Source organism: Ammospiza nelsoni, chromosome 2 (assembly GCF_027579445.1).
Source record: "Ammospiza nelsoni isolate bAmmNel1 chromosome 2, bAmmNel1.pri, whole genome shotgun sequence".
NCBI classification, from domain to species: domain Eukaryota; kingdom Metazoa; phylum Chordata; class Aves; order Passeriformes; family Passerellidae; genus Ammospiza; species Ammospiza nelsoni.
In genome coordinates, this window is record NC_080634.1 from 58,370,017 (window position 1) to 58,393,613 (window position 23,597).

Sequence of the window (23,597 nt, forward strand, 5' to 3'; positions counted from 1 at the left end):
AGGCACACGACCCTCTGTGGGTCATGGAGAAACACCTAGAGGTATTTACAATAAGATGATGGGTATAGGGCTCATTGAGGGATGTGGTGGGAAAAAACACTTTTGGGATTGTCTACAATTTGTTTTGGGATGTTTTCCAAGGGCCATGGGAACATACAAGACTTAGTTCAGGATGTTGGGGATGGATTAAAAGTGGGGAAAGGAAGGAATTTAGGTAGATTGGAAAGGAGCAAGTGTAGGGAAAAAGAGTATAAAAAGGGCAGGTCAGTGTGCTTGCCTGAGCCCTGCCTGCACTTGATCACTCCAATCTGTTCTGTATTCTCATTAGAACCTATTTTTATCTGGTTTAAACCAGAGTGTTCTTTCTGGTCTGAGTGGGTGTGTGTAAGCACAGCCAACGTGATGCTGGTCTGGTTGATGAGCAGCAGAGGAGGGCTGGGTGGTGCAGCTGCAGCAGGGCTGTGAGCTGGGTGCTTGCATGTCCAGGTACCAGCAAGGCCCTCTGAGACAGACAGACAGGCAAGGACACAGAGAAGATGTCATTTGCCCCAAGTTATCGAACTCCTGGCCAGGTGTCACATGTGCAAGGACAAGTGGCTACAGCCCTGTGAAGCAAAGCAAGTGGTTGCAATGTTAAGCAGCTGAGAGCCTAGGTCAGCCATTTTTTTCTCCCCCTTCCTCTAAATCTGTTTATGAAAATTGTTTTTGAATATTTATGTTTGGAATAATTATTTGGAAGAAGTCATAGCTGCATCTGCTCCTGCTGAACTGATAGTTTGTGCTGCTGCCTCCTAGACATCTTAAATTCCCACTCAGAAAGGAAGACTGTTTTTTTAAAACTAAGGTTTGATTTCCATGCTGATTTGAAATTGGTGTAATTTCAAAGAGCAATGGGACTTATTACTGGTTTAAGGACCAATGTAAGAAAATGGATGAACTGAACCAGTGGCTGTTGCAGTGACAGCCATTTTGGGAGGACCCACAAGCAGCTGCTATGAAAAAATCAGCTCTGCACAGGTAATGCCTCAGCCTTCATGCCATGTTTGGAAAGAACAGAAATGCCATATTTGTGTGAGATCCTGTTGTGGGTCATCACTTCCCATACATCTGCCAGAGCTGGAAACATCAGAAAGATGCATTTGAGAGGTGCACAACAACAGGGAGCCGCAATTATGCTCCTCAACCATCTTTGTGAGCACATGAGAAAAATTTGAAGAGATTGTCTGAAAGACATTGCAGAACTTGTTGGGTTTTTTCCCCCAGCATATAAACCACTGCATGCAACTCCTAAGGACATGAAAACACATGCATGTGTTTTATTTGAGAATTAGGTAATTATACAATTAGAAACTATATGCACTGTACTCAAGGTGGGTGGCAGGAGTTGAGGATGCATGCACAGAAAGTTTTCAGATTCTGATTTTTAATGCTATATGACTCTTAAATCAACATGTGGTTTGTAATTGGCTGGACAGAAATCACAACAAATTTACATTTCAGAAACAAAACAAGTTCCCAAGATCAATTAGCCCTGGACTCTTGGAAGTTTCTGGAGCATTTTGAATCTTCTTTTATGTAGAAAACCCCCTTTCCTACTGGACAGAAATATATCAACGTTTCATCTCAATGTTTCTTTCTAAAATAAAGATATTTCTACAATGCCATTTTGGTGCTATCAATATGATGCCATCAAAGCCCTAAATAAAACACATTTTGATTGCCATTGATTATTTGGGAAATGCATTTTATCCCAGGAAAGCCAGCATGCACAGGGCATCCACCAATATCCATTCTGCAACAGCAGAAGCAAAAAATAACTCTACAAAAAGGTGTTTGCATTGGAAGTGCATTGACAGAGATTTTACCCAGGTATTACTGTATCATAATCTAACAAAATTTCCCATCTCAGACAGCATGGTAGCTCAATATATTTGTCCTGAAGACACATACAAAGCAATCAGTAAATTTTCCAGAAATGTCTTTATTGCTTTTAATTGTTCCTTGGTAACAGCAAACTCAGTGATTTTTTTTGCTTCTTTTCCCTTTTTTGTTATTAACATATAATGTTCCTTAAAATTCCTTTTAAACACCCAACTTATCATACGCCTACCACAAAAGCCTTCTTTTTATTGACTATACTATGAATTACACACCTATTTAACATTGCAGAAGAGGAACCTCACTCTTGAGCAGGAATGTTCAACGTCAGTATAAATAAAGGAGGCCTATGCCAGCCCAAATCAAAGGCAAGCACACTAAAATCTAGGCTGGTAGACTTTTCACATTCAGGAAAACCTCTCTGAAATTTTTTTACTAAACAGGATTTCCTGATGTGCCCAAAGTCAGTATGGTGTGACATGGGCTGGCACTGCAGAATAGCAACCGCATACATTAAATCTGTGTTGGGAGTTGGTTACCAGAAACACTGCATAGTAATTATAGTGAAGATTCTCTGTGAAATAGATTCTGGTTTTTCAAATGAGATTCTGAAAAAAACACCCCCTAACCTTGCAGTATAAAAGCTTTACAAGTTGTCCAAATTATAGATGATGTCTCATCTTTTCCCATGAAAGCTTACAGAGCTTGCAATTTACTGAGTTACTGCATGTTCTAATGACTACTTGAGGGGATGGCTTGGTGTGAGTAAGAGATGAGTTTGTGAATGAATTCAGTTCAAAGGTTCATGCAATTTACACAAAGTAATGAAAAGCTTAACTTGAACTCTCAACAACTCCACTTTCCCCCACCACAAGTTCATAACACTGATATCATCGAGTCTTTAAGAAGCTGCCACAGAGTGGGAGGAAAAAAAAGAAGAGTCAAAAACAAGTCCCCAGCTCACACCAAGGCTTCATTAATTAGAACCATGCGTCCCACAGATGGAAGAGTAGTGCACCATGGCAAAGGGGCTGCTGCACTCCAGTTATGAGAGCTTTCCTCTAGAGCAATACTGCAAAGCCTTTTCTCAAACATGGCCTTGGACAGGGCAGGAGACCATGATGGGGCCAGGCAGGGCAGAGAGCAAACAACAGGGAGCCAACTGGATCTGGCCATCTCTGACGTCTGATGACCAGTCCTCACTTTGGAGGAGGGGCCAAAGAACAAAAATCAAAACAGAGCACAGAAAAACAACAACAAAATTTTTATACAAGGAGCCCTCATCCTTGCTGCAGACTTTGAATGAGCAAGGACTGCAAGATGTGCTCATCAAGTAATTTTTTCTCAGCTGTGAAGATTTAGCTAGTCATACCATCCTCACCCTGTCATCGCTTTAGTTGCCTAAAAAAGTCCCAGACATTTCTAATACTGCTTTTCCTATAAAGAAATCTACATTTGCTCAGAAAGTAGAATCTTAATGAGGCCTTGCTTGCTGAGTTAAAAAAGCATGAGGCAAGAGAAGTCTGTATTAGGGGAAGAAAAATAAATACACCTTATTTAAACCCTCCTCTCAGCTCAAAACAGAAGGCTCAGAAACTGAAAACTGATAAAAAGCAAACAACATACAAAATCAATCTTTCTCCTGAAGGTAGCAGGTTTTTCAGCTGGCAAAATAAATTGTCCATTAGAAAAGAAGAGGTACCTAAATGCATTCCACATAAGCAGTCATTTGCAACATCAGAAACTCTCTAAGACTTCTCAGCACATGAAGTCTGTGTTTCCAGCTCACACACAAATGCAATAACATAAGACTAAGTTTTTAACCATTCATTTCTGGAGCTTGTTAAGTCACTACTCGATTAAACATGAAGTAACACAGACACCGTCTCTCAGAGTAGCCTTTTTCCAAACTACAGGAATTTTTTACAAATTACAGCAAACCCCACAGTATTTATACCTTCAAACAAATTACCAGCATCTCATATAAAAAATTGTTTTCATGTATAGGTACTTCCAGTAACTTCTTAGGAAGGATCCTAAACATTTGAGACAAAGGGTAAAAGCACAGGTCTAATTTTAAATTCAATTAACACAGATTTTTTTTTAAATTTTAAATTTAATTAAAACAGAATCACAGAATCATTTAGGTTGGAAAATACTTCCAAATCATTGAGTCCAGCCTTTGAGTGATGACCACTGTGTAGACCAAAGCATCGAGTGCCATATCCAGCTGTTTCTTGAACACCTTCAGGGATGCAGACTCCACCACCTCCTTGAGCAGCCCACTGCAAGATTTAACAACCCCTTTTGCTGCCACAGAAGAGGTAAAGAACTTTACCACAGAAGAGGTAAAGAACTCTAGATATGAATGTAGACTTTTTAAAATGTCAAATTTATTTCCTTCTTTACAGAAGAGCTGCTCTGGTCTGCAAATTAATGGACAAGATAAGCCTTATTTTGATTTTCACATTGTATGTGCTTAAAAAAAGATGGATTTCTGATGACAATCCCTACAAATTGAAACTCAAATTAGATTTTCTCTTCTCATATACTACTATTTTACAACCAACTCTGAAAACCTTGAGGTTTTACTACTCCTGCTACCCCAAGCTCTTCGTGCTACAGCACAGAAACTGTACTGCATACATATAAACCTGTATATATGTACAGACACAGAATTAGAGAAATAAAAGCACTGGGCAAATGTAAAAGCTGCCATTTGAGTTTATACTCCCCAGCAGAAACTCCAGTCAAGCAATGTTCTGAAGACAAATGTAAAAGGGATTTTTCCATGGCCTCCACCTCAGGCTCAGAAAGAGGATCTTAAGCATGGCAAGAAAAAAAGCAAAACTGCCAACTCCCTTGCAAGATTAAACCTAGAGCTCCTTAAAACCTACCTATTTTAATTAATTATTTTTATGTGAACAACAAAAAACCATACATATCAGAGCTTTAAAGTAGCAAATTTATATTTTTTTATACCAGGACTTCCCTTTGCTAGTTTAGTTTCAGTACAGATGATCCTCCCTAAGAGAGTATTTACAGACAAGGAAAAATAGTTAAACATTGGGATATTTATTTTGGATACAAATATTTACAGAAAAATACTTATAAAAATTAAGTATTCAAATTTTAATGGACTTCACTTCAAAAAAGCTAAATGCTTTCACATCTTATAAAAACATGTTGCCTTTACTGTGCTCAAATTTACTATTCAGATCTCTGGATTTTCTTATAAGAGCTTTCTTTTGTGCTTCATCAAAGCGATTGACTTTGAGATCCTGCTCTCGGTCAAATGGCCTTCTTTCCTGAGGTTTGCTCTTTTCTTCAGATGCTTTGCTCTTCAGCTTTTTCTGGTGGATGTCCATGAGAGACTCTGACCTCTTTGACTCCTGGAAAAAATGGGGAGGAAGAGGAAGTAAAGTATTAAATAATATCAACAACATACAGAAAATTCAAATTGAAAGACTGAAGTCAGGAAGGCTAAAAATTCCAGAAAAAGAAGACAGCTTAGTAACTGTATATAGAATGATAAATTTAGCATACATGGAGTAGAAAGTGTGAGCAATCTTGGCTAGGCTAAAATAATAATAATTCACTGATGTAGATGGCCACAATTTTGTAGGTAGCCATGATGTTGAATCTCCGCAGACAACACAGATAAATTATAAACATGTTGCAAAATAAATATAAAAGTTGCTCTGACATTATTGGCAGAATGAAGACACCATGTCAAAAGAAAGATCTCAAAGTACAGGCCAAGTTTCCTATACACATCCCCTAAGCACCTGGATTTGGTGACTGCTAGGGGCAGGAACAAGCTAGACACCCTTTCAATCTTCCATGCAGCATGATGGGTTTTTACATGTGTGCTCCTAACTTTGAATCATCTGTTGAAAGCCCACAGGACAAAGTCACAGGCTTGAGCTGGAGCATGTGTTTTGCCAACTCACTGGCTTTAGCTGCATTTCTTAGAGAGCATGATCCAGCTCAAGCACAATATAAAACTCCAGCTGATTTCACACAGGAGCAGGATTAGCTCTCCCAAGACCATGAGGTCCCTCATTTACTCAGGTACAGTGCATTTGTGTATCTGTTGCTATAGGACACAAAAGAACACAAGCACACTACTGTTCTCAAGGTGAAGGAAAAAAGGGAAGTTTGTTTTCTGACTCTAATATTTATAGTTTTACAAAAGTGACAGTGGATTGGAGGGTGACAGTGACACCTCTCTAATGACACTGGTTAAACTAACAGTTTATTAATTCTTTCTTTCTCTATCAAAGAATGCAAAACAATAAGTTATTTACAAAAAGTGTGTAAGAAAATGTACTACAAAAATGTCAACATCAGAAAGCTTAAAAATCTTAAAAAAACAGGGTGACATGTATCTAAACCAATTCTCTCATCAAAAAGTGCAAAAGTTGAGCAGCTCTCTTTTCTCATGATTTTCCTTCACTACCTGTGCAAACACTTACTACATTACACATGCAAATAAAAGCTTATGCATGAGTTAGGAAAAGATTCTCATGGAAATTAGACAATACTTATTCATGATGCAACTGTGCCAGCATTGACAAAATTGCACCAGAGAATGTATGTTGTATCAGCATTGAGAGAAGAAACTACTTTAAGAATGAAATCTATTCTAGTGAAGTATCCTTAGTAAATGTTAGTAGAGAAAGACATAGGAAAGAATAGAGAAAAAAACTTTAAAAGAAAAATAGCCACAACAACCACCTGAAAATCAGAAAAGAGATTTAACAAAAGAGAGAAAACAAGTAAAAAAACAACCCAAGAAACAATGTTCTTAAACTTTGAGACAACTCCATGAATCTTAGAAACAGCAATGGCCTGTGCATGTTTTATTCCACCAATGGCAGAGAGCAAAACCCATAGTTTTACATGAAAATTATTCTACTATATTCATAGTGACAAGAGAAACAGACACTAAAAAAGAACCTTAAGACAGAATGCTAATAGCTCTGGATTTGCAAGTCTCAAAATCAGGAGAAACATATCACTTAATGAACTACAAATAAATTATCAGAAGTTAAATTAATTATCAGATAAACATGTAAAATAAGCCAAAGATGTGATTCTCAAGTTAATTGTCCTCTCAAGAGACAAGATGCCTTCCGTAGGATTTCAGGCCGTACATCAGGGAAGAACTGGAAACAGAAGCTGTAAGGCAGGCAGTGGTCCACACTCTTTGAGGAACAGGGCTGACTGACAGAAAAGTGAGAGGGAATTTGACATGGAGCTCAGATTTCTAGTAATCAACATCTGTCTGTGAACATTATCGGCTCCTGTAGAGACTGAGAAAAACTACATGTGGTGATGTTCCTGTAATGAGTAGTTAATGTAATTAATGACAGGGGGTAATTAATGCAGTGACCTACTTAGCCCATCAACCCTTTTTTAGGTTAGTGCATATGTTGGCCTAAAAGTTAAACCTGCATTGTTGTTTGATTCTTGGGATGTCAGTAATTGGGTGAAGCAAGCTAATATTTGAACTAAGGTCCCAGCAACCATGTCCTGACATGAGAATGATTGAAGGAAAGCATCATCTAAAACTGAGGCAATATACACAAACCCAAATTCTGTCACTTTGCAACAACTGCTCTTGTTGATGTCAACGCCAAGCATTCTAATGTCTTAAAACAGCAGTAGGTTTGGGCACTAAAAGGGAAAACTGTAGTGGCATCACCATGGAAACCAGAAGCACTAGAAATGAGAACCAGAAGAAAAGTGAAGAACTAAAGGAAATAAAGGAAGTATTTTGTGATTACACTTACATTGTATGAAGACACCTGCTCAATAAGCCTCTTGTCCCTCCCAGATAATACCATTTCTTCATTATCCTTACTGCTTGACTTTTTTGCCTCTTCTCTTTCCTGGTGAGTAGAAGAAAATCACATGCTACAGTAATCACAATGTCTGAAGTAAAAAGCAAGCAAATCTATATCTACTTTAATTAAATCTGGAGGGTAAAGGCCATGATAGAGACTATCAGATATTTTCTGCTCAGCTTGATGGAAGAAGAAACTGGACATGCTAATCGGAAAGTCAATGAGCTGATAGAGAGTATCTGATTACTGCAAAAAGGGAGCAGAAATAAATGCATATCAATGATATATAATGCTGTTACTTCATTGCCTTTATCTTTAAACCAGAACTAGTAAATTTTAATAACAAAGAAAAATCAGGGAAAGAAAATTTCACCGACCAACCCACAGTATCTTTACTTTGTTTTCACAGAACATCAGTAACACGTACTGTCTGCAAGTGTATATGAATAAATAAATAAATGCTCACCTTGGCTTTTCTCTCTCTGTCAGCTGGAGTATCTGTCCAAATAGATCTATCACCTGATTTGTCATCAGCTCGTCTCTTGAATGTTCTTGGGCCAAATCCAAAGCTTTTCAGCTCAGGTGGAAGCTCTGTCATCCATGATTCTCTGGTAACTTGTTTGGGTTCATCCTTTGCAAAAGAAGTAGGGGTGGAGAAGAGAGTGAAAAAAGCATAATCAAAAACCACTGCCTGAATCTCTTGGCTTCCAGCAGAAATCACAGACTCTTTTTCTTTACCACCTGCACACACGTAGCATCCCAAGTAGAACTGCAACCAGGTTTACACAGAAATAGGCAAAGAGAAAGACAAATGCACTCCAGCAACAAAATACTATAAATTAAGAAATCCAACTCACGCTGTCTGCTGCAGTAAGCTTTTCTTTCATTCTCTGAGCTCTGCGTTCAAACTCTTTAGCCACATCAGACTCCACTGGTCCTTTTGCAGGCATTGGGCCTATTAAATTGTCTTCATCCTCGCTGCTATCTGTCAGCTTCCAAAAATAAAACATTTCTTTCAAACACAGTGCTAAGAGCATCAAGGAACACTTCAGCTCTATAGAATTACAATGACTTTGTCTAGAAGAGCATATAAACCTAATGTAACACATTTCCCACACAACAAAAACCTGGATTAGAACTCCAGATTAGACCTTTTCTAGCACTTGAACACGGATACTTTGTCTCCATTTTGCCAAAAGCAGCATCTCTTGTCTGAGGCAAGACTGCTGGTAGAGGCAGTGGCAGCACACAAAGCCCTGCTGCTTTACATTGCTCTGCTCACAGCCACGCAGCCTCTGTGGCCGTGGGTGAGTTTGGAACACACAAGCATACAACTTCCTTATTTTGGGCTTTACCATCACCAGCAACACTTGGATGCATTTCCCTAATAAGGATCACAGTTTCACACTGCAAGAACTGTCTTGAGCTCAGATGCTGTAAGGATGTCAGAAAGAATGGAGTGCAAGGTAGGGTACTGGTGGCACACATGGTACTATGCCCCTGCAAGTACAGCATCTCCAACTAATCCTTTGGCTCTGTCATTCACTTCTTCGATCCCTCATGGATCCCTTCAGGAGGAATTTCTTCACTGCAAGGGTTATCAAGGGTGATCAAAGAACAGGCTGCCAAGGAAGTGATGGAGTCACCATTGCTGGAAGAGTTCAGAAAATGACAGGATGTGGCCCTTAGTGCCATGGTCTATTTGACAAGGTGGTGATTGGTCAAAGGTTGGACTCAATGATCCTGGAAGTCTTTTCCAACTTAAAGATTCCATGATTCTGACATTGCATTCTAAGGAATTTTTTGAAGAAGGGCTAAAAAATTATATTTGTTAGGGACTAGATGTCAATAAAAATCTTCCTACTTGCCAGGGGTTGTACAAAAAGGTCACTGGTGCTTCCCTCCAAGTTCAAACAGTACAGATGTGGATGGAAGCAATACTAGACAGAAAATTGTGATGCCACAGTGCCCTGGGTGCAAAACTAACGTGCCCAAAATTTTTAAAAGTGCAACAATATCTACAAAAATGCAAAGACTTTGCTACAGTCTGACTGTGCGTGATAAAGCAATGGGAGTAGGATGACAAGGCTGTGTAGCCAGGAAGCACAAATTGAGAATACACAAGGTGGTGATTCATTAGATTCACTAAAGCAAAGTGAGGAGTCAGCATGCCTCTAAAGATGTACTTGAATACAAAATAATTAAATACATTTTTAAAAAAGCCAACAAGAAATTACTCATATTAAAAAATAAGAAAAAGAGTATTATTAGGAAGAGGTAACAAAAAGATAACTATTAGGGAGAGAAAAAAGGTAAGTTCTGTAATACCTGTAAAAAAGCTAGAAGACGTATTTATGAGAAGAGAGACTTTTTTGTTTGCAAAATGTAAAAGCAGACAGCAGACATCTCTGCCTCAAGAGATTTGTCACTATGATAAATTGCTTAATCATTATTTGGAATTATAAGACGATGAGTACTTCAGAAATGTCAGATAATCTTTCTGCACGATGAATTACAACACCCCTCACTGTAGGAGGCTGGAGAATTATATGCTTTGCAACTGCTAACCAAAAAAGTGAAGTTTCAGAGCAGTCTTTGCATCCTTCCTTCCCAGTGTGTCCAGCATCTCCCATAATATCTGGGAGTTACTTGTAAAAATGTGTGTGTTTTTAAAATAAACAGAATAACCATTAATTCTCCCAAGGAATTAACATTCAGTTTAACACAGCATGAGAGAGATTCACTTGCCTAAGCACTGGTATCCAGCACCATTTTTGGTGTCTTAGTGTCTCCTGCCTGACGTAAGAGGTGCTGCTCAAGAAGGGTATGACCTTCTCTTAAAGTGCTACTCCCTACCTGCCAGGCCCTGCCACAGGCAATTTGTATCCCTCAGAACGGTACTGAAAGCCCATGTTCAGGGAGTTCAACCTTCCCCATAGCTGCCTTTTATCACACATCTTGTTCCTCATTGTTCTTTAGTAGCACATGCATTATTCTGCAACCAGAACTTCTACCTAGTTTTTACCTAACAAGACCAGAAAAGTCAAAAATTGTGAACCTAAAAGACAAGTCAGTGTCACTGTCCTGCACCTGACTCCCAGTAACAGGTATTGTCCTGCAGCTGCTAAGAACAATTTAGTGACACTGTAATGCCATTCTTGATTGTATTCTTTTAGATAAACTTATTTAAAGGTTGTAGCCACCAGTAAACATCTTTAAGGAGGTGAAGATGTGTTTTCTGCCTGCAGTTTAGGATACCAAGATTGCTTGTGTTCAGTGAGTGCACCATCTATTTAACAACAAAGGCAAAACAAACCAGGCCAGTCTTTTTTGTTTCTTTTTTATCAAAGGCTTATTTATGCTCAAGTATTTGACTCCAGCAAAAATATGCCAGACACTTTATGGTCCAAAATTAAACTGTCATCCTGAGAAGTATCTGGTAGTCTCTTTCAGGCTGCAACTTGTTTTACCATTTCAGATAGCTTGTACTAAAACAAAAGGCCTCTCTTTGCACAAACCTGGGGACGGGATTCTGATGGAACAGACGGTCCTATGAAACATCTGCTACTTCTGGTGTCCTCTGAAGCTTTCCTAAAGCCAGGTGGTAATGCAGGACCTATAATGGGCCTTGATAGCAGAGGGAAAAAAAAATTGTTTTTTCAGTTGAGGGGGAAAAATCAGTATAAAAATCAAACATCAATGAGAAGTATGAATTTCCTTCCTCCCCACACCAAGTGTGCCCCTGTGCACGCATACTGTAGAAATAACTGAATAAGAGTGCCTCCATTTTCCAGGAGAACCTGTGCAGGCAGATTTGATGCAAAAAAAAGAAAACAGAATCAGGAAAGTTGCAGCATGTAGTCAAGGAAATCCCCTTTTTTCTTCCTTAGCTTCTTTCACTAGATTCAAGAGCAATGAAAGGTGATAAGACAAATATACATTCCTCCTTCACAATCAAACCAAATTTCCTTGTTCTTGTCTTGCACCTCAGTTTCATTGTCTTTTAATAAGCAGAAACAGTGAACTGCTCTGATTTTATTTTACCTTGGAGTGGGAAAGAGAAAGAAAGTTTTGTAGTCCAGGTAACTTCACTGATTTGTTTTTAAGCAATAGCTCTGCAAGAAATGGTAATCAGCTGTCTCCACAAATACAGAAAGGTGAAAATCTCTTTTCAGTGGTGAAAAGACTACTACAAACTGAGCTCAAAGAAATGTTGCTTGCTGTATTGAAAGTCTTTTGAATGCAGGTTCCTCTTAATAATACACCATAATAGTCTTTAAAGCTAATAAAAACTAATTAAAAGCTTAAACAACTGTCACCTGAAGACACATCCAGATGACAGTATTCTCACAATGTAAGAGGAGACTTTGTTTATTGCAACCTTCAGTTGTGAGCTTTAGGTTATTAAATGTAACAACACCTGAACTGAATTTGCTAATTATGGCCTTTACTCAATCCCACTTAATCTAATCAGGACAGCCCTGCTGTAGTGATATTGTTGCCAGGGTGTAAAGAGGGGAAATAAAAGACTCCCTGAAGAACCAACCACACATACACAGACATGAGCAATAAATATGAGCTCAGGCCAGGACAAGGCCAATGGTAAGGTTTTGAAACCAGGCAACAAGTCTGGGTTAATTTTGAAGTTCCATCTCCACCTAGCTGCTACAGTTTTATCTTCCTTCCTTCCTTCCTTCCTTCCTTCCTTCCTTCCTTCCTTCCTTCCTTCCTTCCTTCCTTCCTTCCTTCCTTCCTTCCTTCCTTCCTTCCTTCCTTCCTTCCTTCCTTCCTTCCTTCCTTCCTTCCTTCCTTCCTTCCTTCCTTCCTTCCGCCACTTCCTTCCTTCCGCCACTTCCTTCCTTCCGCCACTTCCTTCCTTCCGCCACTTCCTTCCTTCCGCCACTTCCTTCCTTCCGCCACTTCCTTCCGCCACTTCCTTCCGCCACTTCCTTCCTTCCTTCCTTCCTTCCTTCCTTCCTTCCTTCCTTCCTTCCTTCCGCCACTTCCTTCCTTCCTTCCGCCACTTCCTTCCGCCACTTCCTTCCGCCACTTCCTTCCGCCACTTCCTTCCGCCACTTCCTTCCGCCACTTCCTTCCGCCACTTCCTTCCTTCCGCCACTTCCTTCCTTTCCTTCCTTCCGCCACTTCCTTCCGCCACTTCCTTCCGCCACTTCCTTCCTTCCTTCCTTCCTTCCTTCCTTCCTTCCTTCCTTCCTTCCTTCCTTCCGCCACTTCCTTCCTTCCGCCACTTCCTTCCTTCCGCCACTTCCTTCCTTCCGCCACTTCCTTCCGCCACTTCCTTCCGCCACTTCCTTCCTTCCGCCACTTCCTTCCTTCCGCCACTTCCTTCCTTCCGCCACTTCCTTCCTTCCGCCACTTCCTTCCTTCCGCCACTTCCTTCCTTCCTTCCGCCACTTCCTTCCTTCCGCCACTTCCTTCCTTCCTTCCGCCACTTCCGCCACTTCCTTCCGCCACTTCCTTCCTTCCTTCCGCCACTTCCTTCCTTCCTTCCTTCCTTCCTTCCTTCCTTCCTTCCTTCCTTCCTTCCGCCACTTCCTTCCGCCACTTCCTTCCTTCCGCCACTTCCTTCCTTCCGCCACTTCCTTCCTTCCGCCACTTCCTTCCTTCCTTCCTTCCGCCACTTCCTTCCTTCCTTCCTTCCGCCACTTCCTTCCTTCCTTCCTTCCTTCCTTCCTTCCTTCCTTCCTTCCTTCCTTCCTTCCTTCCTTCCTTCCTTCCGACACTTCCTTCCGACACTTCCTTCCGACACTTCCTTCCGACACTTCCTTCCTTCCGACACTTCCTTCCGACACTTCCTTCCGACACTTCCGACACTTCCGACACTTCCTTCCGACACTTCCTTCCGACACTTCCTTCCTTCCGACACTTCCGACACTTCCGACACTTCCTTCCTTCCGACACTTCCTTCCTTCCTTCCGACACTTCCTTCCTTCCGACACTTCCTTCCGACACTTCCTTCCGACACTTCCTTCCTTCCTTCTGACACTTCCTTCCTTCCTTCCTTCCTTCCTTCCTTCCTTCCTTCCTTCCTTCCTTCCTTCCTTCCTTCCGACACTTCCTTCCTTCCGACACTTCCTTCCGACACTTCCTTCCGACACTTCCTTCCGACACTTCCTTCCGACACTTCCTTCCGACACTTCCTTCCGACACTTCCTTCCGACACTTCCTTCCTTCCGACACTTCCTTCCTTCCGACACTTCCTTCCGACACTTCCTTCCTTCCGACACTTCCTTCCTTCCGACACTTCCTTCCCGACTACTTTCTTGTTAAGACCATGTTTTAAATTCCTAATGTAATTTAAAGAGTTTAAACTTATACAGATATAGCAAAAAGAATCTTTTATTTTAGAATACAAGTACCTTTAATCTGCATGGAGAGATAGAGAAATCAAACTATAAAAAAAGCTCTCTCCTGAAATTTATTTATATGAACATCTCTGTGGTGGGCTGTATCTTTGCAGCCTGTGAAAAAGAACCAATCCCAAATGTTCTGTCTTGATTCTGTCACAGCTCAAAGGCCCTTTAGGGAACAGAAAAGTTGTTTTCATATCCTTCCTTCCCATCCTTTTCATTCCTTATGCTTTTTCTTTTCCACTACATGAATATCTCCTCAAGTCTTTCCTCAGCAATACAGAGTTGACATGATCCTTGACAGTTTCCTGGATGTCCAAAGGGTCTCTGAATAAGTGAATTGAATCTAAATACTAGTAATATTTTAACTCTGATAATATATTTACTCTAATAATATATTAACTACTAATAAATAACTGGTAAACACATTTTACTGCTGTAGGTAACTTCAGTACCGGTACCATGTCAAAAAATATCCCCAAACCTATGGACTAAGTGTTAATTTAAGGACTATTGCATTTCATACATGGCAAAGACTGTTCTTCTGTAGTTGGACTTGGAAGTCCTTGCTAATGCACATTTCAAGATGGGTGTTTCAGCATTCTTCTGATGTATAACATAAAATTTTTTAAGATCACCTTCACTCTTTACCTTGATGTGTGAACACTTCAGAAATATTTATGAGTGCTGTACTTCTACCTAACACTGATAAACAGCAATATAATCTTCAAAGTTGAAGGAAATCTTTTCACATATATATATTTTATGCTGGAATGATTCAAACAATTTTCAACAAGCTGCAGATTGCCACATGAGCTGCCCCTAATCATGAACACGTTGCTTTGACAAGTCTGGAAAAGATGTAAGAGAATAAAAGCTTTCCTAAAAGAACGAGTATGTCACACAGAGCTGATAAACAGCCTGTCCATACACTGAAACAAACGACCTGCATTTGTTTCAATTATTCATGGCTCATTGGCAGCTGGCAATCTGCTCAAGGCTAAGGGCAATGCAGCAGGCAGACAGCAGCCTTGTGTCTGCGCCTTGCAGGGCTCACACGCCTCCCAGACTCCCAGGTGTGCGGGGGTGGAAGACAGACAAGGCTCTTCCCACACATCTCACTGTTCCCACCTATTCAGGGAATCAGGCTGGGTGCAAAACAGCTCTCCTCAATCTGCTTTCTCAGTGTGTGCTAGGAGCAATTGTATGGTGAGGTAGGGAAAAACAATACAGTGAGTGCCAAGTGCCTTCTACTGCTTTAATCTATCGCAGACACAGAGCAGACTCCTGCCTCAATGTCACAGAATACTCTGGGTTGGAAGGGAACCACAAGGACCATCAAGTCCAGCCCTTGAGTGAATGGCCCCTTCCTCTTCCATTTTGCCATGAGTATTCATGTCAAAAATCAAGAAAGTAAGAAGGCTACCTCTGCTGATATTAGAAGTTACAAACATTTATTTTTTTAATAAATAATACATTATTTTTAATGACCTGCTATATTTTATAATTAAAATAATGCTTAGTGGATACACAAGAAAAAGTAAAAAAAAATTAGTTGTTTATGGGACCATGAAATCACCAAACGATCGCACTGAGCATGATACCCACAACTACAAAAGAGTTTTTTGATTACAGCAAAGTGTGACCAAATGTACATAAGAACGATATTTCCAAATAACCTTAGTTACATAAATTCTTGCTTAGTTACATAAATTTTATGCTGCCAAGTATCATAAAAAATTATGGAAACTTAAAAAAAAAAGAAGAAATAACTTTGAAATTTCTTTTGAGATGGTATATTTCACACATAGCTCAACAGTAAATTGAGACACTTTCCTGGAACTGAACACTCATACCTGACAAGCAAGTATAATTTTATCTACCAACTCCTATTGCTCTGAGGAAGATAAAAGTGATCAAGGGACTCTTGTACTTCTCATCAGGAAGTATCCCCTTGGAAGCACCCATTCCACTATGGACTGTAATTTCAAACTATAGAAGGAAGTGTCCAGATTAATGTGAAGACTAAAAGGCTGTGAGACACTGTTGAGTTCTGTATAGAAAATCAATATATTTTGGGGGGGAAGTATTTTATAATTGTAAGCAATCAAATGGAAAACTTCCTAATAGAGACCATAAATAATGTTTATTTGTGTAGACCTGACAGCTTCTTTTCTAGAAACCTACAGTGTTCATAACAGTTTTGTACCTGGAGACATGTGAACAATAACCCTTGATGCATTAGCAAAGGACATGGTATTGCACCACACACAAGGTAACTGCCCCAGTCCCTCACAGATCTGAATGAACACCACAGAACTACAGGTCCTTGTACCTATAATTTGTTTTTTCTCCACTGATCTGAGACCTATCAAAAGAAATGGAGGAAATTTGTCGTCCAAAATACATCTCAGAAAATTTACATGAGTTCTTTTAATCTCCTTCCAACCTGTTCTAGGAGCACCAGCCCTTGGTACTCTGTTTCAAGGGAATGCTGTTCTTGTTCTCAGAACATGGAGGAAGCATTACCTCTAATAATCTCAATCTCAAGTGCACAACTGAAATGTTCTGTAATAGTGACACAAAACATTTAATCTAAAATAATTGTGTTTTGAGGAAAAGAAATCAAATATAATTCCATTTTAATTACCTCTCTGGAGAATCATCCTGTTTTTTAAATCCAGGAGGAAGAGCTGGCCCAAAAAAGCCATCATCATCATCATCTTTGTGAGTTCTTTTTGGCTTTCTGCAAATACAGATTTCACTTAATAATTACCTTGACAAGCATAGCAATTACCTATGTTTTAAAAAGGAAAAAACCACATAAAATTATTTCATAGGGTCTTCTCTACTAAATATCCTGCTGTTACCATGGAAACAGTGCAAAAGGATCCAAAATTATTTGAAGCAATTAAAAAATTGGGAGTATAAGATTCACTTCAAAAACGTTCTGACATTTAAAAAAGAAAAAAAATTTAAAAACAACATTAAGAATGCTTTTGCTGTAGAAAGAAGTTTAGTATAATGTTGAAATACCATTCTCTAGTCACAAAGTAATTTAAAATTCAGTACTTTCCCCATTTTTATATGCTGTCTGCATTTTGAGTAGTATTTTTCCTGTTCAATTCTAATTAGCTGAAAAATTATTGACTAAGAAAACAAGAAAAAAAATGAATAATAATTACTCTAGCACTCATTAAGATGGCATAATGGCCTTCAAGACCCTTGTACAAGGGTTAGAGCAAATACACACAAATTCTTAACACAGCAATTGTGAGCAATCAACCCAACAAATGAGAGTAATTGCAGACTCCTGTTACTTGCTAAACAATTCAGGTTTTTTTCATTAGAGTTGACTTAACTGAATGCATAAATCCATAAAAAGGTCCTATGGCCTCTCAAAGAAAATCAGTATACCAAAACCAGTGCAAACCCACAAGTAACAAATACTTATGCCCATGGTAAGTGGTGTCTGTCCTTAGCATGAACACGCAAATTTGCAGAACTAAAATAAAACATATAAATATAGAAATCTGGCTGACCCAAATAATGTAATTACACCATAGGATGTCAAACAGGTCAGCTGAACATTTCTGGCCATGGAGAACATGGATTCAAAAGTTTTACACAGGTACAGAGTTTACATTTTTTATACAACATTGTCCCTTCTTCATAAATTGGCCACATTACATTTGCAATACAATTTGTAAATATACAAATAACCCAAAAACATACTCACTTGGGTGCTGGATCTTCTGTCTCCTCTTCAGAGTCTCTGTTTGTGTCTCTGGGTAGAGGAAGAGATTCTGAGTCATCATCACTGTCAGGAGTTTCTGAGCTACAGCTGCTTTTGTAGTCTGGAGGCAGTGCTGGTCCTGCAACTGAACATCCAGAGTTATTTGGGATCATAAAATCACAGAATGGTTTGGATTGGAAAGGACCTTAAAATTTATCTAGTTCCAATCCCCCTGCCATGGGCAGGGAACCTTCTACTAGACCAGGTTAAATAAGGATACCTACCAAATGTTTCAAATAAGTATGATCTACCACAGCATCTCCAAAACACATATTTACTTGGATTTAAGCTTATTTAATCACTGCTCTCTCCAGCATTTAGAGAAGATATCTAAACAAATTTCTAGAAGCTACTTCTTTCAGCACCTTACTTCCATCAACAACCTACACTGAACTGCTCTTAGGACATTACTGATCCATTACTACATCAGCATCCTCTGGAACAGGACTAGAAAGCCCTGATTTGTGTAACAACTAATGTACAATGGATGTGGCATAAACCAGTATATTTAAAAGAAACACTTTTATTAAAGCATTTGAAGCTTACTAGTGAAGAAACACATCATCCTTACATACACAACATGGGAGACCATAAATTATTAAATGGGAGCATTTGTGACCATAAAGTATTAAATTAATTGCCAGCCTGCTTTGGGAATGGTTTAATGATTAAGGTTATTATCAGTTCAGCAAAATATGAAGAGCATGGACAGATTTAAGTACTCTGCTGAAAAAGGGATGATTTAGGCATTCAGAAAATGAATTCAAAGAATTGCTGCTGTCAGAAGGCCAGGGCAGTGGATGGAGCTCTCATGCTCCAGTAAAACCTCCATGCTCTGGGGTAATATCTCAGCAGAATTACTGCTAACGGGTCTGAGCTGCTTCTGGCACTGTGCCCACCAGCAGACACTGATTTTTAGAGATTTATTTGGCTACAGCACCACGTGCAGTGCGTCCAGAAGCAGCATAGCCATTGACCCTAACAGCAAATGCCCTCCAAAGAAGACCCCTAACACAGATACCCTCACAGGCTCAATCAACAAGGAGTCAGCTGGAGCAAGCAAAAACCATCAATGGTTCCCAGGTAAGAGGCCTTCCCAATCCAGGGCAAGGCACCATTTACACAAACACAGTGCAAACAGCCCACGTTCCCATGTAATGGAGATTTGATTCTACTGATGATTTAGCATCCTGAGACACAGACACCATTCCCCCTCTTAATATCTCAAGCACTGAGTACAAGACTTGCAGGACAGAGAGGTGCTTTGGTGAGGAAAATACATTGTTCCCTTTATGAACAGTCAAGGGTCAGATGAAATGATAAATGGTACCAGGAAATTAGATCTGCAGTTGAAGAATTACAATTCTTGATAGTACAAAATACAACCTAATGCATATGATGGTTCCACTGTTAGCTGACAAAGGCTAGGCAGAAATCAAGTCCTTCGAGTGAGCTTCACAAAGCTTTTAATCATGTTTAGCACAAGACTAGTTACAAAGCATCCAGCCACTGGATGCACTTCTTTATTTCCTGTTCTAATGGAAAAGACTTTGCCAGGGACATACAAATCCATTTCAGCACTAGGAAGGAAAAAAAAAACCAACCAACAAACCACTTCTTACACCCTGAAAAAACCAAACACAACACCCTAGCCTATAAAGGTAAAATAAGTTCAAGATGAAAGAAACAAACAGATAAATGATAAGCAGGAATAAAAACTGCTATCAATAAGTCTCCTCTTCTGGTATGAAAAGCACCACTTGAATAAAAGCACTTAAAGCTCAAACAAAAACCTGCAAAACTGCTTTCTGCAGCCACCTGGTGCCCTGACATCATGCAAGCAGACTTCATTTGCTCTAAATGCAAAAGAAAAGACTTGGAGTGGAAGGAACAAATGCAGATACAATTTGATGACTCTGATACTAGAGAGGAAGAGAGAAATTAGGAGTAGTTTTGTGAGCTTCACAGATCTAGTAAAACCAAAACTGTTTAAGGAAGGACAGTGGTCCCACTGGCATGTTGTTCAACACCAGGGCTAACACCAATACTTTTATCCCAATTCCTCTCTGTTGTGTTGGCAAAACTTTGCATGAGCTATGCAATAAGCTGGATCAGAGAGCTTAAAAAGCATAAAAATAACACTGCAAAACACAGCACTCCCCTGAAAGAACTGTTTGTTAGTGGAACTGCAGCCTAAGCAGGACAACCAGAAATTAAACAGAGACTGAGACTGACTAATGAAGGGAAAATGGCATTTAAAGCCTGAGGAAGAAAAAGTCATTTGACATGGTGAAAAGAAATGGAGGGGAAAGAGACTTGGGATTAAAAATTAATATGATCATGGTACTGACTGAGACTAACAATCAGCACAGGCAAATATACAGCTATGGATCAGGATGGTTTGGGGAGCCACAAGAAAGAGCAGAAAGGTAGGAAAGCAAATTGCTAAGCATAAATTCTGGGAGCAAAGAAAGAAAAGGGTGAGGAGGGAGGCCAAGATCTAATCAGAAGTTTGTAAAATTCACCAAAAGCCACGGAAAAGTGGAAAAATACAGATGAAAGGAGGAGCAGAGGAGAGCTCAAAGAGTTAGGAAACTAAACCTAATGAGGTGAGGAGGATAAATGGATGTAGCAACGACAGAGCAACAGAAAAATAACAAAGTAACCAGAGCTCAGAACAATTAAGAACACAGCAATGGGATAAAAATGTATGTGAAGAAAATGTTTGGGATAGTGAGGAGAGAAACAGGACCAAGTGAGACTGAAGTGAATGTTTCACAACTACTAGAAGTGACCCATCCCACTAATGAGCTGGCTCTGGTGACTATCTGCCTGAAAATTAAGTAAATTCAATTCATAAACCAAATTAAAAGCTACTTTTTGTTTTGTTAGGGTTATTTCTGCTGTATTTGGGGACTCTGAGCAAACTATCACACCATCAGACATATACTGGGAAGCTCTCAAGGACAGACAAGGCCTTTCAGCTCCAGCACAGTGGTAGATCAACTCAGACATATCAACAGATCTATGTGTGGCCTCAATGCTGAAACACACAAAGCTCCCTTCTGTGCCTCTGGCTATTTTTAGCCATTCCCTAGCATTTCTTTCCTGCTGGAACAAGGACAGCCCAGAGGCAGGGACAAATGGGCCAAAGGAAGTACAATTCTTCCAGCAGGAGCACAGTTAGTCCAGCTTCAAAGCACCATTGTGAAGTGAAGAATCAACAAATAAGTGTATCCCATGGGCTGGACAATGGAGAAGGTAAAGGATTTACTAGGGATGAGCTTTGGGGTCTGATCAGCTACCATTTGCTTCCACCCTGCTCCTGATTAAGGGTCACGGAAGTATTATTAACAACCTCTCTGACAGTACAGGCAATGTGGTTTGTCTCATGGTAAGAACACCAGTGGGTATCATGGGACAAAGTGAGTGGATGCTTGTATCCAGAGGGGTGGCAGAGTGGGGCTCAGGGAGACTGAGATCTTTGCTACTGGCTGTGGTGCACATCAGCGTGCACAAGGGTAAAAATGCTGCTGGACACTGGGCCAACTAGTCACCCAAGGCTGCAGACAGCTCCCAGGTGGATTGTCTCCAGAAGGAATGTGTTAGCAATAAATCTGATCATAATCATACATAGTCACTCTCCTATTTCTGGTGTCTGTCTGAGAACCTTCTCTTGTGCCTGAGAGTCTTCTCTGCCACAGACTGCTCAAAGTCCCACTTTCTTGCTGTTGGGAGACAGAAACTATGAAAGTAGACTAAAAAAAACAAGTGCTCTTCAAGAAAAGCAATGAGCAGCTCAAGTATCAGTGAGACTACTGTGACAGGAAAAATATTGGAAAAGCTGCTCAGCTTTCAAAGGTGAAGCATTTCTTAAAATAGTTAGAACACATAGGAGAAGTTGTTACAGAACAAATTCTAGGCCCATTTGACTCAAGACCTAGCAAGTGTTGTAGCACAGAAGGTGCTGGTGGCAGCCACACCGTGTGATTTTTGTCACTCCAGGTGCAGGGCTCCAGATGGAGCTGCAGTTCTGTACAGCAAAGTGTGTTATGCCAAAGTACTTGCTCTCCCTTCTTCCTCTGCACTGCAGCAGTCTGCCTCATGGGGTGAGCAGGGACACTGTGCTGCTGTAAGTCAAAGTCAGAAAAAGTTTGTGAAAATTATAAAAACAAACAACCTGCCAGTAGCTGGAGTTTGGGGTTTTTATTTGTTTGTTTGCAAAGGTAAATAAATTCCTTTACCCACTTCACACAGGAATTTCCAAGCAGATCTTGGATCAGCTGCCAGAGCAACTGTAATACCATGGGACTGATCTACACAGGGACAAAGAGGGGACAAACTCAGCTGATTAACCTAAACTAGACACTGATGAAACACCCAATGTCACAAACCCATGGCCTAAGGACAAGTTTAAGTTGTTTTGTTCATACATGATACAAATACTTGCAGCATGCTCAGTGGGTTGATGGAAAGTGAATAAGGCATTAACACAGATATGGCCAGGAAAGGCAGCACCAGCTCATGCAGCCAGGGCTTCTCCATAAAGCAGAGATCCGGACACAGAGCTTGATGTTGCCATGGTGTCAGCTGATGCAGCAGCTTTGTCCCTCTTGCTACTGCTCCCTCTTCTGGATTAAAACATTAGAGAGCAGACAAGCACAACAAACCTTTCCCATCAAAACTGCTTCCTTTGGAGTAACCGAACGGTCAGTGGCATACTGCTAGAAACTGAATATATGAACTAGTGCCTTGAATCTGGATTAAAGGCAAGGACTGCAAACGCTCAAAGTGCTGCTTCCAGAGATATTACTGACAGAGGACATGCAAGAATTTCAGTGGGGAAACTGAGCTCCGCGGCAGAAGAGCCAGCCTGGCCGTCAGCTGGTCCCGGTGGCATCCCACCTCTCATGTGACAGCTCTCAACAGGACAGACCCCGGCAGGCAAGGCACCACAGCCCCACTGACCGGCAGTCTGCTCCACGTCCTGAGGTACTGTGCCTGGAAAACCACAGCTGATGAAGTGGTTTGGCTTGGCAAAGGAAAGCCCGCTGCACAGGCCCGGCCTCCTCCTTTCCTACCCGCTAAGTTCACACTTGGAGCTGCTGAAGAGCACAGGCGTCAAAGAGCACGGGAGACTTGAGCGGGACGAAAGTAAGTGACCGAAAGCAGTATTTTTCTAAAACTAATTTTAGAGCGTTTCATATCTGTAGCATTCCATCGCATACGGCGCTTGTTTTTTGGTTTTTTTGGGTTTTTTTTTCCCCTGAAAAAGTGACTGTCATGACCGTCCCGGTGAGTTTAGCTCCATCCAGGCGCCGCACTGGCGGTGTACACCCCGCGCTGTGGAGCCCCGCTCTCCCGCCCACGGAGCATCCCGCTCCCTGGAACGCGGGCTGCAGAGCCGCTCTATCCCCCTCGCAGAGCACCTCCCGCTATGGAACACCGGCTGCAGACTCCGCTGTGCCCCCACGGAGCACCCCACGCCGCGGCACAAGGGCCGCAGAGCCCCGCTCTCCCACCGCGTCCCTGTGCTCTCACCCTGGCTGAAGTCCTCGCCCGGCTCGGCCTCGGCGCGGCGCGGGAAGCCGGGCGGCAGCGCGGGGCCGATCAGCTGGCGGGCCATGGCGGGGCCGGCTCGGCGGGCAGCCCGGCCGCCCTCCCCGTCCCGCTCCGCTCCCCTGCTCCCGCCCCTGCGGC

At 41.0% G+C, this 23,597-nt stretch overlaps 1 protein-coding gene across 1 annotated transcript; it reads right to left on the reverse strand.

Moving 5' to 3' along the window:
• Positions 1 to 1,961: 1,961 nt before the first annotated feature.
• On the reverse strand, positions 1,962 to 23,595 carry GPALPP1 (GPALPP motifs containing 1). The gene is made up of 8 exons (XM_059494084.1): positions 23,439 to 23,595; positions 17,841 to 17,982; positions 16,752 to 16,847; positions 11,249 to 11,357; positions 8,588 to 8,722; positions 8,197 to 8,361; positions 7,677 to 7,775; positions 1,962 to 5,270 (listed from the first exon to the last, which is right to left on the reverse strand). The coding sequence occupies exons 1-8, from the start codon at positions 23,521 to 23,523 to the stop codon at positions 5,052 to 5,054; spliced, it is 1,050 nt and encodes a 349-aa protein (XP_059350067.1). The 5' UTR covers positions 23,524 to 23,595; the 3' UTR covers positions 1,962 to 5,051.
• Between the last annotated feature and the right edge of the window lie 2 nt (positions 23,596 to 23,597).

Coding starts and splice junctions, on each gene's coding strand:
- GPALPP1 (XM_059494084.1), bottom strand. CDS start 23,523: ATGGCCCGCCAGCTGATCGGCCCCGCGCTGCCGCCCGGCTTCCCGCGC. Junction 8,723..11,248: donor CATCAGAATCCCGTCCCCAG/GTTTGTGCAAAG, acceptor TATTTTTGGAAG/CTGACAGATAGCAGCGAGGA. Junction 5,271..7,676: donor AGCAGGTGTCTTCATACAAT/GTAAGTGTAATC, acceptor CATTTTTTCCAG/GAGTCAAAGAGGTCAGAGTC.